General features: G+C 38.2%; 1 protein-coding gene across 1 annotated transcript in view; it reads left to right on the top strand.

Annotated features, from left to right (window-relative positions):
* Window positions 1–13,999, top strand: part of KDM5A (lysine demethylase 5A) — a 68,765-nt gene extending 54,766 nt beyond the window's left edge. The window contains exons 21-23 of the mRNA XM_008060193.1: window positions 744–964; window positions 2,790–3,200; window positions 11,094–13,999. Coding sequence (XP_008058384.1) covers window positions 744–964; window positions 2,790–3,200; window positions 11,094–11,300 — 839 coding nt within the window. The 3' untranslated portion in view covers window positions 11,301–13,999. The remainder of the gene's footprint in view (window positions 1–743; window positions 965–2,789; window positions 3,201–11,093) is intronic.

Below are 13,999 nucleotides of genomic sequence, written 5' to 3'. Positions count from 1 at the left end.
GGTCTCACTCTGCTGTCCAGTCTGGAGTACACTGGCACAGTCAGGACTCACCACAGTCTCAACCTTCTGGGCTTAAATGATCCTTCCACCTCAGCCTCCTTAACTGGAACTGTAGGTGCTACCACCATGCCCAGCTAATTTTTCATTTTTGTAGGGATGAGGTCTCACTGTGTTGCACAGGCTGGTCTCAAACTCCTGGGCTCAAGCAGTCCTCCCACCTTAGCCTCCCAGAGTACTGAGATTATAGGTGTGAGCCACGATGCCCATCTGCATTTGTTTTTTTTGGGTTTTTTTTTTGAGTTGTAGTCTCACTCTGTCGCCCAGACGGGAGTACAGTGGCCGCTCCCAGCCACCGCAGCCTCGACCTGCTGGTCTCTGGCGATCCTTCCGCCTCGGCCTTCCAAGTAGCCGGAATTACAGGCATGCACTACCACGGCCCGGCTGATTTTGTGATTTTATTGTTGAGATGAGGTCTCGCTGCCCAGGCGGGTCTCAAACCCGCAGGCTCAGGCAATCCACTCACCTCAGCCTCCCAAAGGCGCGGGATTACAGGCTGAGTCACCAAGCCCGGCTTGCATTTGTTTTTAATCTCATTTACATTTTCATACTAATGTAACGAATCTAGGTATCTAAAGTCAATACTGGGGAAGAGGGGAGGGAACTATTCTCTTAAATATTTACTTTGAAAACATTACTTTTTTTTTTTTTTTTTGCTTTGTCTTAATGGTATTTTTGGGAGAAAGGTTCTAGCACCCCAAGGAAACAACCTCGCAAGAGCCCTTTGGTGCCTCGAAGTTTGGAACCTCCAGTGTTAGAGTTGTCACCTGGAGCTAAGGCTCAGCTGGAAGAACTTATGATGGTTGGAGATCTCCTAGAAGTATCTCTGGATGAAACTCAACACATATGGCGGATTTTGCAGGCCACACACCCACCCTCTGAAGATAGATTCCTGCATATCATGGAGGTATGGATGTAAAGACAGTGACTTTTTTTTTTTTTTTTTTTTGAGTTGGATTATCACTCTGTTCCCTAGACTGGATTGCAGTGGCATGTTTGTGGCTACCACAGCCTCGACCTGCTGGGCTCAGGCAATCCTTCCACCTCAACCTTCCAAGTAGCTGGGAATACATGTGTGCACCACCCTGCCTGGCTAATTTTTTGATTTATTGTAGAAATGAGGTCTTACCAAGTTGCCCAGGCTGGCCTTAAACTCGTTGGTTCAGGAAAATCCTCTCACCCTCAGCCTCCAAAAATGCTGGGATTATAGGCATGAGCCACCGTGTCTGGCAAAACAGTTGTTTTAAAACTAGAATGCCTGGATTCCTTAGAGATATTATAAATGTTGGCAATGGATGGCTGAATGACAGTAATCTGGCTGTTGTACTTTCCCATTTAAACCAAAGGAATTCTGCTTTATAGTTTTTTTTTATTGAGCTTTTATATTTAAGTAGAAAAAAGGACCATTTCTGCTTTAAAATAAGCAAACAAACAAACAAAAAAAACAAAACAGGAAGGTGCATGATAGAAAACCATTGATTTGGCCGGGCTCAGTGGCTCATCCTGTAATACCAGCACTTTGGGAGGCTGAGATAAGCGGATTGCCTGAGCCCACAGGTTCGAGACCCGCCTGGGCAACTTGGCAAGACCTCATCTCTGTAATAAATCAAAAAGTAGCCGGGTGTGGTAGCGCACACCTGTAGTTCCAGCTACTTGGAAGGCTAAGGTGGAAGGATCGCCAGAGCCCAGCAGGTCAAGGTTGCAGTGGCCGGGAGCCGTCACTGCACTCCAGTCTGGGTGACAGAGTGAAACTCCAACTCAAAAAAAAAAAGAAAACTATTGATTTATAACAGCCTCTTTAACCCAGACTCCCATTATTTGAAGGCCCAAAGTTAAGAGGGGAAATATAGTGGTTAAAAAAAGGAGCACAGAGATTTTAAACAAACGTAGATTGGGTGGGAGAGTCTACATTTAATTACCACATGTGCATAGCCATTTGTACTTCATAACAGGTTTTTATATCTGTAATCTCATTTGATCCTCACCACAATCCTGAAGGCATGGCTAGGGGAGGGATATACAGGGCAAGTATTTGCCCCATTCTGGATACAATCTTATGTTTTCCCTACATTTTTGATAACTTTGTAGCTACCAATGATTTTATTAATTGAATTAATAAAGAACTTTAGCAGTAATAAATGAAGATCCAAATAGTTATTACATAATTTAGTATAGTTAGCTTTCTGTGTATGTTTTATCTCTAACAGAGATGCTGCAGACTGCATTAATATATGCTAACACTAGAGGGTTTTTTTTTAGTTCTTTCTCCCTTAGTAAGTTAAAGATAAGTGCAATATTTTATTTTAGGCTTGTCATCATTTTCTACTGTTGATCTTCATTGAGTATTATACTTGCCTTCTTAAAATGTCTTTTAAGTATCTTTAGAGTAACACCATTTTAAAGTCTTTTTTGACGGCATAATATATGTAACACAATTTACCATTTTAACCCTTTTTAGGTGGGCAGTTCAGTTGCATTAAATACATTTACAGTGTTATGCAACTGTCACCATTATTCATTTACAGAACTTTTTAGTCATCCCAAACAGAAACTCTCTACCCACTAAACAGTAAGTCTCCATTTCCCACCCCATCTCCAACCCTGGCTCTGGTAACCTCGGTTCTACATTGTCTTTATGAACTTGTCTATTCTTTTCTAGATACCTCTCATATAAGAGAATAATACTGTTTTTATATGTCTTTAAAATTGTTCCTAATTCTATATTTTTGAAGGATGACAGCTTGGAAGAGAAACCACTAAAAGTGAAAGGAAAGGACTCTTCAGAAAAAAAACGGAAACGGAAACTAGAAAAGGTAGAACAGCTTTTTGGAGAAGGAAAACAGAAGTCCAAGGAGTTAAAGAAAATGGACAAACCTAAAAAGAAGAAATTAAAGTTAAATGCAGACAAGTCAAAGGAGCTGAACAAACTGGCCAAGAAACTAGCAAAAGAAGAAGAGAGAAAGAAAAAGAAGGAGAAGGCTGCTGCAGCCAAGGTTGAACTTGTGAAAGAGAATACTGAGAGGAAAAGAGAGAAAAAAGTTCTGGATATCCCCTCAAAGTATGACTGGTCAGGAGCAGAGGACTCTGATGATGAGAATGCTGTGTGTGCAGCACAGAACTGCCAGAGGCCCTGCAAGGACAAGGTGAGTTCCAGCTGTTTATACTAAAGTGAAGCACAGAAAGGAGTAACAGTCGTGGAGACATGTGTTTGACATGATGATAGTATGCTTTTGCTTCCAGAATTTGCTTTTTAAGAATAGTCATTCTGGTTTGGGGTAACTTTAATTGTTAGAAAGTTGTAAAAATTGTTAGAAAATTCCCTGGCTCCCATACCAGGTCCTCAGTTACTCCACCAGTAACTGAGATGTAAGTGCAAAAACACATCCAAAACTAAGTGACACTTATATTTAAATTAGACATGTTAGGGGTGTCCCTTTCATTTTTGGAAAATGAATACTGTGTATAGTAACATATATTCCATAGTCTAATATTCCAAGGATAACAGCTGTAAATATTTTAGTGTATTTCCTTTTCATTCTTTTTCTGTATGGTTTGTTTTACTGCTGGTTTTGGACTTCCAGCATAATACACAGTTTCTATAAACTGCTTCAAATAATGAGGCTTCAAATAATTAGGTCAGTGTGCTTAATAGAAGACATGCTATATTTTACAAATCATTTACTTAGTGAACATAATGGAACAGGAACAGAGAGAAGCTGTGTGACAGTCCCTGGCAAACAGTGCAGTGGGCACAACAAGTTTCAAAATAGTTTTGTGACTTCCCTATAGGGTGAACTAAAGACCTTGTCAGAGAACTAAAGACCTTGTCAGATAGCCACAATAGCCTAAAAAAATGCTGGGCCAGTATTTTAACTTATTTGCAACCACTGACGTTAATTGATGTCATTCCAAATTCTGTTCCTGGTTGCTATTGATGTGAACTTACCTTGTGGAAGACTTTCTTTTCCGGTTTATAATCCGAATAAAATACAAAGTATGGAATGTTAGTCAGAGTGGTGTCTGAAGCAAATACTGGAAACCGTCTGCAACTTTCAGCTGTATTATGAAAAATATGACAGTTTAGAAAAGACCTTTTCACTTGTGCTTAACCACAGAAGTTTGTAGCAACCAGCTCCAGAGTTTTTTATTTTCATCTGTCTCAGTATTAGGAAAGCAAAAAATTTGTCAATCATAAATGTGTTAAGAACTGTGACAGATTGCATTAAGAGTATTCCAAAGACCTGAAACTTTTGGTCCCATCTTACCCACACGCAGGCCTAATGCACTCTGTTAAATGGAATATGATTTTCTTAGATCCTTTGTGCCAATTCAAACCTTCATAGGTATTATTTTTAAATCTTCAACACTAAAATTTCAGTGTTCCTGTGATTGCCATTCTTTAGATACAATACTGACGATATGAACTTCTGAGAGCAGTGGACAGACTGAAAAATTCCAGTTCTTTAAATGGTTGGAGGCTTCTAATTACGGTTCCTATCAAGAATATTGATATTTATAGTTTTAATTTTATTTGTCGTGCTCATTATACCACTTGATATCTAGAATTCTGATAGCACCTCAATTTGAAAATATGAACAGAATAAATAAAACTTCATCACAATTCTCTGTAGGTTATGTCTTCACTTACCTCCTCAATGAAATACTTAACACAGTTTTAGAGCTTGAAGGGACCAAGAAGTCACCTTGTTCAGGCTCCTCAATTTACAAATGATAAAACCAGGACTCAGTGGAGGTCAGTGATGTCACAGAGCTAATTAGTGGCAAAATCAAAAGAACTGTGGTTCCCTGGCTCCCACACTAGGTCCTCCTCTTCACTAATAGTCCTACCCCAGCAGTAACTGAGATGTAAGTGCAAAAACATCCAAAACTAAGTGACACTTATATTTAAATTAGACATGTTAGGGGTATCCCATTCATTTCTGGAAAATGAGTACTGCATATATTAACATATATATTCCATAGTCTAATCTTCCAAGGATAACAGCTGTAGATATTTTAATGTGTTTCCTTCCCATCTTTTTTCTATATAGTTTGCTTTATATCATCGTTACACTGTTTATTCACTTTTGTGTCTTGCTTTATTCATTTCACATGCATTTTCCTATATTATAAACATTTGAACGCATTTTAGTAGAGATATATATATGATTTTTATTTTTCATTTTGCATTTATTCCCATCTGAATTTGTTTATTAAAGAGACTGATGAAGGGTTGACTGTTTCCCTTTGAGTACCAAAGTATTAGCAGCTCAGTGTTAGCAGACCCTTCTTCCTTTTATGGCAGTTTTAAGATACAATATCTCTTTTTAAAAGTTTCCTATCATCCTTCCTGTAATGTTTATATCTATCATGAACCTTTTATCTTCTTTTTTCTTCTTATCACTCTGTCTTTCTTTGCTCTTCTGCTCAGAATTTAAATATGCTTCAGTTCATCTTCCTGTAGCATATAAATACTACAGGCCATTTAAAAAAATTTTGCTATAACATTATTCAGTTAACATGTGGCTGCCTACTTGAAGTGTTATGAGGATAAGCACTTATTAACTGAAAATGCAATATAAGTGTTAAGATATGGTTGTTATTTATGTATTTATTTAGAGTTGGAGTCGCTCATGGCTACCACAGCCTCAACCTGCTGGTCTCAGGTGATCCTTCAACCTCAGCCTTTCAGGTAGCTTGGAGCTACAGGCACACACCACCACGCGCAGCTAATTTTTTAATTTGTTGTAGTGATGAGGTCTCACCAAGTTGCCCAGGCTGGTTTCTAACCCATGGGCTCAGGCACTCTTCTCACCTTGGCCTCCCAAAGTGCTGGGATTATAGGCATGAGCCACTGTGCCTGGCCATGGTCATTATTTTTAAATGAACCCTGAGATTTGCTCTTAACAGTATAGGTCAGGTGTTTTTTAATCTAGAGTTGTCATCTACATTTTGATGAAACAACAGGGGATTTGGCTAAGTGCTCAGACAAAATGTCTATTTTAAACTGTAAAAATGCATTAAGGTGAACAGTGTGCTCCTTACCCTATCAGTTTACATGAAATAAGCTTAGTCTTACATTTGTGTAATGTGTTCAGTATTGGCAGAAATTCTGTCAGACTATAAACATTTTGCCTGTTGTTGCTATTTTGCAATTTTTATGGTTCTCCATGTCCACTGCTGATACTCGTTTTACTAAATAAAAGGTATATTTCTATAAAAGCTTTTGCAAAGAATGTTACAACCTTCTCAGTTATTAATGTTTCTCTAAGAAAGTCTAATTAATGCATGGCACACATCTTTAGAACAAAATGATAATAAAAAATTAATGCTTTTGCTGGATGTAGTAACTCAAGCCTGTAGTCCCAGCTACTCAGGAAGTTGAGGCAGGAGGATTGTTTGAGCCCTGGAGCTCGACACTGTGGTACACTGTGATTGCAACTGTGAATACCACTGCACTCCAACCTGGGCAACACGGGGAAACCCTATCTCAAAAATACTTTTAAAAGAAAAGTATGCTTTTTAGGGGAATCTATTCTTTAAAATACCATGCAACTGGCTGGGTGTGGTGGCTCAAGCTTGTAAATCCCAGCACTTTGGGAGGCCAGGCGAGAGGATTGCCTGAGCCCGCGGGTTTGAGACCAGCCTGGGTAACATGGTGAGACCTTGTCTCTGCAATAAATAAATAAATAAATAAATAAATTCGCCAGGTGTGGTAGCACGCACCTGTGAGGTGGAAGGATTTTCAGAGTCCAGCAGGTTGATGTTGAGGTGGCCATGAGCGTGCCACTGCACTCCAGCCTGGGTGACGGAGTGAAACTCCAACTCAAAAAATAAAATAAAATAAAATACCATGCAGCAAAAGATAACTTTTAGGGCTCATTTGTTTTAAATAAGTTCTCTAACCAATGGATACTGTTACTTTTCCCCAAAAATGTACAAATTGAAAAATATTCTTTTAAAAATTAGAAGAAAGATTATTTAAATGTGCCTAACCTCAATTTCAAGAAATTGTTTTAGAAAAAGACAATACCAGAATAATGGAAAAAGTTTTTTAAAAACTACCTTTTCTATCAATTATTAAATTCAAGCTAAAATTAATATTAAAAATAATGAAGTACTATTTTTAAAAAATAGTTTTCAAGTTCAGAATCTTTGTCTCTCTGAATTCTGTTCCTTTATCCAATCTTATTGGTACTAGGGCTAGAACTAATCTCTGAAGAACAAATTCTTCCAGGCTAATATTTAAGTAAAAATTGTTTCTATATTAGAGTAAATATTTAATAAATATTTATTTAGGAAAATAGACTTTTTTTTCTCATCAACGTTTTAGCCCTCATATTGTGGACCTCTTCCTTACTTATACTTACTTCCATAAGAAATTTGGCATGGTAAATTAAGATATTAGGTTTATAAGCTTCTGCCTCTCAGTGTTAATATTCGTTAGCCATTCTGATTTTAAAAGATTTTCGTGAGAGTATTGCCTCAACCAAATTATTTGCATTTTTGGTGGTATTGCCTATGGTTGTAATAAACACACATACATATATAGACACCCAATGGTGACAGTGAGAGAGTTTCCAGCTGTCCCAGATTTCCTGGGACTTTCCCAGTTCTACCACTGCAATTCCCACATAAGAAATCTGAGCTGGGCTCGGTGGCTCAGCCTGTAATCCCACACCTTTGGGAGGCTGAAGTGAGTGGATTGCCTGAGTTCACGGGTTTGAGACCCGCCTGGGCAGCAAGACCTCATCTCTACAATAAATCAAAAAATCAGCCAGGCGTGGTAGCGCATGCCTGTAATTCCGACTACTTGGAAGGCTGAGGCGGAAGGATCGCCGGAGCCCAGCAGGTCGAGGCTGCGGTGGCTGGGAGCAGCCACTGCACTCCAGTCTGGGCGACAGAGTGAGACTCCAACTCAAAAAAAAAAAAAGAAATCTGTCATTCCTGGACAAACTGGGAAGGTTGGCTACTTAATTTTGAGAATGCCAAAATAATATACACAAGTATTCTGACCACTCATTGTGTTTCACTAAATGAACTAAATTAATTGTTTTCATTTTTGAAATCTGGCTTTTGCATGGAAACTTGGTGCAAAAGATATGAAATGCTAAAATAACAGAAGTTCAGTTAAGCTAAGATCATCACTAAATCACTAGATTTTGTTTTTCCCCAGTACAGTAATATGCTCCAAGAACGAAGCAGAAATTTTTTTCTTAGTATTTCTTTTCTTTCCAAGTTATTTTTTCTTGTGTAAATATGAAACCATATAGCAAAACTTGAATGTGTCGCCAACATTATTTCTTCTATTTAGTATATTTCTCTTTAAAACAGACATATCCCCCCAGATCTGAACATTAGTAACCTATTTGTATTATAATGTAAACTCTTTTATCATTTAATATTGGAACAACTCATAGCTGTGAAGTTTTATAATTTTTTTTTATTATTTACTAATACATCTCTCAGAAATAATGACAGGGGAAACAACTACTTGAACTTTTAATGTGCAGTTGGCCAGATTCCATGGTTTTGAGTTTCCGGTTACCACAGTCTGCTGCCCCTGTGTCAGATCGTCGGTGGATTTAGTTGGAATCGCAGACGTCAGTTTGATTTGTGATCCTGTAGGCCTTTCAACCAGAAGTAGAGCTCAGGTTTTATTGTTCATACATGAATATGATAAAAAGATACTGGTAAGAGAAGGACTTTTTTCCTTGCCATATTATCAGAGTAAATTGTTATGTAGCCTGTGGGCTGGAATAGAATCTGTGCGCCAATGAATGTCTCAAGGAAACTTGTATACTCTTTGGAAATGGTGGAAGAGCTAGGCTTAGTAAGAGACATCTAGTCAAAATTCCAAAAGGGAGGTATTGTCTTTCTTATTTGCAAAAGAATAATAGATTTAAATTTGGGAAATTGTTAGCCAGTGAGAATAGTGCAAAATTAGATTTCAAAAGCTGTTGGACACTTTTCTTGGTTTCCAGTTGGTGACTTTCTTCTCTTATAGGTTAGAATAATGGGAACTGGGCTGTAGTAAGAGGGTTAGAAGTAAGGCTAAAATTATCTATTGGTTCAGGGCTAGCATTATAAATAGCACAATATCTTAAACGTGGACAGCCCCAAGAACTACAGATTATCTTTCCAATTTCCTTTACCACAGCCAAAGCACTCACCATGAGTGCACCTGCTATGTGGCTAGTACTTTGGAAATCTTTACCTGCTTGCAATACTTTATTTATGTTTTGTGCACAGAAGCCATCATTTCCCTTTTTTTGTCTCTAATTAGTTTGCCACAGCAGGAACATTTTGATCAGTTACTGTCTTGACTTACTGCATAGACTTCAGAAGCTAAGCATTACACAATTACAGAACAAAAGTAGAATTCAGTTTAGGAAGGAATTGTTAAGTTGCTCTGAATATACAGGAAACTATACCACAAAGGGCCAGCAATGATCACATTTAGAATATGTAAGAATCACTTGGGAGCTGACTGGTTTGAACAGTCCATAGATTCTGAATTCATAGGTTTGGGACGGATTCCAGCTGCATTTTTAACAAACAAAACAAACGACTCTAATGCAAGTAAGTGGTCTACACACTTTGAAAAGCAGTGCTGCCAACAGTTATACTGAGGTGCAGAATATTTTGCATAAAATAGGATAATAAGGAGAGCCATGAGACCATGAGCTTAAAAAGTGCCTCCAGTATGCTAGGCAGTGAACTAGGTGTTTTGCCAGACATAATTTCATTGGATACTCTTAGTAATCTTATAACTGTTATCTCCATTTTACAGATGAGGAACTTGAACCTCACTAAGAGGCTTTATTTTAAACAATATTGTCTCTCAAGATCTAGAAGTCAAGAATCAGAACAGTACAAGCAGAAAGATTATTTTGACAAATTATCTTCCCTACCCTTTATTACAAGCCTAAAGCTATGGGGATGACTATTAAAGTTTTGATAATTTTTATGGAAACTAATTTTGAAATCCACTCACTTTCTCTGCTTGAAACTCATTTACCTAGCCAAAACCTCCTTCCTTTGTTTTTTCTAGTAAGCTGTATTGAGGTATTTCTTTGAGACCTTTGTACTCCTTACTTTGATATCTGGTAAAGCTCTTGGTTTTAAGTGGATTCCTATGTTGTCATTGAAATGATCAACCTTCATGTTGGGGTGAGGGAGAGTGGCTCTTTTCATCTTACAGGTTCTTGTCTGCCATGACGTTAGCTATAAAAACGACCACAATCAGCCTCCAGACATAAAAGTCACTTTACTGTTAACTCTAGGTCCAAAGCTTCAAGTCACCAGGCTCCATTCTCTTCTTAGCATTCTATAATCACAGTATTGTCTGACGGGGCAGCTGCTACTGACCTATCAGTTCTCCAGACTTTAATTTTAAACCCAAGAGTGATCTATTGACCTGTGTCTTTGACTGTTATTATTGGTTAATTTGTAAGATTTGACATCTGATATTTGCTAACTTTTTATAGGGAGTTGTATTTGTAACGGAAGAAGAGAAGAATAAAAAATATTAGTTTTAAAAGTGGCCTATGTGACTGCTTTTCTAAAAAGGTATTTAATGCTCTTAGTACTTTGGCTTATCTCTTTGAAATAAAGCTAATACACAGGATTGCCTTCACGTTGTTGTACTCTTCCTTTCTTGATTGATAATTGCATTGTCTTGGAGCCTAGAAATTGTTAATATTAGCTAAAACTACTTGGCTGCTCTATTAGAAGTTATTTTTTGTCAAGTTTTTCTCAAACATGTTTCTGCCTCACATGGAGCCCCAGGTATTCGTGAGGTAATGGAGTACCTAAGAGGCCTAATTTTGTGGACACACTATGGCAAAATATAATATTGGGGTATTAACTTCTCAACTTCTTTCTTTATAAAGTAACCCCATAAGATGTCTTTGTCTATCTTTAGACATCCCAGTTGTTTGCTATCATTTAAGCCAAGAAAGCTCTTTGGTTTGCTTTTATTCTAGGCTTACTGTTTACGTAACCTAAACATTCCCCAATCTTATCTCCTACAGGTAGACTGGGTACAATGTGATGGTGGCTGTGATGAGTGGTTTCATCAAGTTTGTGTGGGTGTGTCTCCAGAAATGGCTGAAAATGAAGATTACATCTGTACAAACTGTGCAAAGAAGCAGGGGCCAGATAGCCCAGGTCAAGCACCACCTCCGTCCTTCATAATGAGCTACAAAATACCAATGGAAGATCTTAAAGAGACCAGTTAGCAGATGTTTGGTTAGTCTGGGACATGGGGGAGAAGGACCATATTGAGACCTTAGTCATCAAGTAGAGTGGTCTAGATCCACTTGGAATGTTGCTTCCAGGGATGAATGAGCTTCAGAGAGTCTTCCTAGTGCCGGCTTCCTGTTCGCGTGAACCATGTGAGCTACATTCTCTCTCAACTTATTTAAGCAGAGGGGTCTTCTTTGGTACAGCAGCCAGTATTTCAACTCATGTTTCCTTGGAGTGTAGTTTACTGCATTATGGCCTGGCAGTTGACTGAGCTTGAGGGCTGTTGGTTGGCATTAATACGTCGGTTTGCTAACAGGGCACATAGGTTGTGACTTATGTCCGGCTGATACTAGTTAGAGACTTGCAACATAGGGGCGGTGCTGTCTGAAGACGCTGGTGGTTTGGATCTCCTTTGTGGGTATTGTTGGAGAGGAGTTGGGGTGCACTTTCCTTCCACAATTTTCTGGCATTTAACGCCCTAAAGGTAACAACTCGGAGGAACAGGGCCAGAGTTACTTCTGTTCGAAGTCAAGGGGTAGCGCAGTCTGTCGTCCTCAGTTTCTTGCACTTCCTTGTGCCAAGAAGAACACCCCAGGCGCGAGAACCTCTCGCCATCTGGGGCAGATCTCCTTGTCCTTAGGAGGAGGAGGATGTCATCTAGTTCAGCAATCTGACTAGATTGGACCCTGGGAGAAGCGCTTATTTCAAGGCAGGAGCTTTTCTTTTTGGCTTTGAGAAGTCTTGTCTTGGGTCTACATTTAGGGACGAGCAGGTACTTGGATCCAGACTTCTGCACAAAAGAACAAGAAGAAGACCAGTCAGACTATCTTTCTGAGCCACAGTGATGCATGCTTTTCAGGAAAGCCTTCGTTCACAAGTATTCCAGAACCAGGCTTCAGGCATGGCCGTGAGCAAGACCAGCAAATAACAGCTTTTTGCCTTGCAGCCCTGACCCCACGTCTGCTTTTCCAACACTGCAGTTTCTGAATACGGCCCACAGCAGCTGCTGTTGACTGTAGCACCATGGCTTCCTCAGAGGATGTGGGGTTGGAGGACCTCTGGGTGATGAAGTTGTTTCAGTAAATCCATTTTTAAAAGAAAACAAAGGACTTGTTTTTACTTTTTTCTAAATGTCTCTGACTACTGACTGTTCTATAAATAGATTATTTTTCCTTTTTTAATATACACATGAATATATAAATATATATATTTACTTTTACCAGCAGCATATGACAGAGTTTCAACATCAGAAATCCATTTGGGGGCTTGCTTTTTCTTTTTTGCTTTTTAATAAAGAAATCATATTTCTTCCTTGTAGTACAAGGAGTTAGCACTCCCTTCTTCATCCTAGCCTGACCAGATCGTTCATTTTGCTTTTGTTCAGATAGGTAATTATACTTCCCTTATGTGTTGGGACCTGTCCCTGTCTGTTGGGAAATTTGGTCTCACTCTAGTCTGTGCTGGCTGTTTTTCTTTTATAGGTGAATGTTTGAAACTATGGTGCTGTGTCCTCTTCCCTCCTGCTGTGTTCTCTGTTCTTGTTAAGGTGTTAGGTAAACTGTATGCAAACTCTTACTAGAAGGGGACTAATTTTTTTTAAGGACAAAAAAAATGTACTAAAAATAGTGTTTTGTTTTCACTGTCCTTTGTCCTTTTATTTTTGGTTTAAAAATCTGTGGCTTGACTTAAATTCGTCAGTTATCCTTTTAAAGGGGGGAATGGGGTGGACCTAGCAACAGCTTCTAGTCTCCTCTTCCCTTTAAATGCCCCAGTCTCATTTAAAGAAATGTCTTCTAGTAACTAGAAGTGAAATGTACTGTCCAGTTACAGTTTGAGTGGGTATGAGATTTAACTCAAAAGGCATCTTAACTGAAAAAAAAAAAAAGCAAAAGCTTTCTTATAAAATTCAGTTTCTGTAAATTTCTCTGTGGTTCATACTACCTACTTTTCATTGACTCTTCCTGTAATACTGTATAACATTTTGAATGTGTTGACTTGTTCAGAGCTTTGTAAGTGTTGCTGTGCATGTGTCTTGAGATCGCGTCTCAAGTAATTGTATGTCTGGTTCAAGATAGTGGAAGGTAATGAATTAACCTATTTCATACATCTTTGTTTTGCCAAACTATATGAAGTTTATCAAATGAATTTCATCTGGTTCATGTTTCAGAAGAAAGCACAATATTTTTTGCCTTTTGGTCTTTGTAAAAGTCTTCAAATACTTATGGGTTAAAAATTGAATGTAATTTAATGCCTGGAATACGTTTATAAGGTTTATTTTTCCTTCATAATCATCTATTAACTATTCTACCATCAGTGGAGAGAACAAGGATGCTGAGAAAGTACGAGTAGCTTCCTGTTATCTTCTGACATTTTGAAACTTGTATCATTTACTTGATACTGTGGGATTTTCTGTATTTATTTGAAAGTCATAATAATTTGGTCTACCTTGACCAGAGGTTTAGACCAAAGCTGAGAAGAACAGAAGAGAGAAATTAGTGACAAAATAAACAAAAATGCAAATCTTCAGTTTTGTAATTAATGAAATGATATTCATCTATTTAAAGAAATGTTTGTGTTCTAATATAAAGCATTATTTTCACTTAGAGGAAATTACTTATTAACAACTTACTCCATTCTTCTGTATTGTAATATTTTGTATTAAAACTTGAGTTAAAATGTTTTTTCTACCCTT

The sequence above is a fragment of the Carlito syrichta genome, unplaced genomic scaffold, assembly GCF_000164805.1.
Source record: "Carlito syrichta isolate Samal-C Ts95f unplaced genomic scaffold, Tarsius_syrichta-2.0.1 Scaffold304555, whole genome shotgun sequence".
Taxonomy (NCBI): Eukaryota; Metazoa; Chordata; class Mammalia; order Primates; family Tarsiidae; genus Carlito; species Carlito syrichta.
This window is presented reverse-complemented; position numbering and strand designations above follow the sequence as displayed.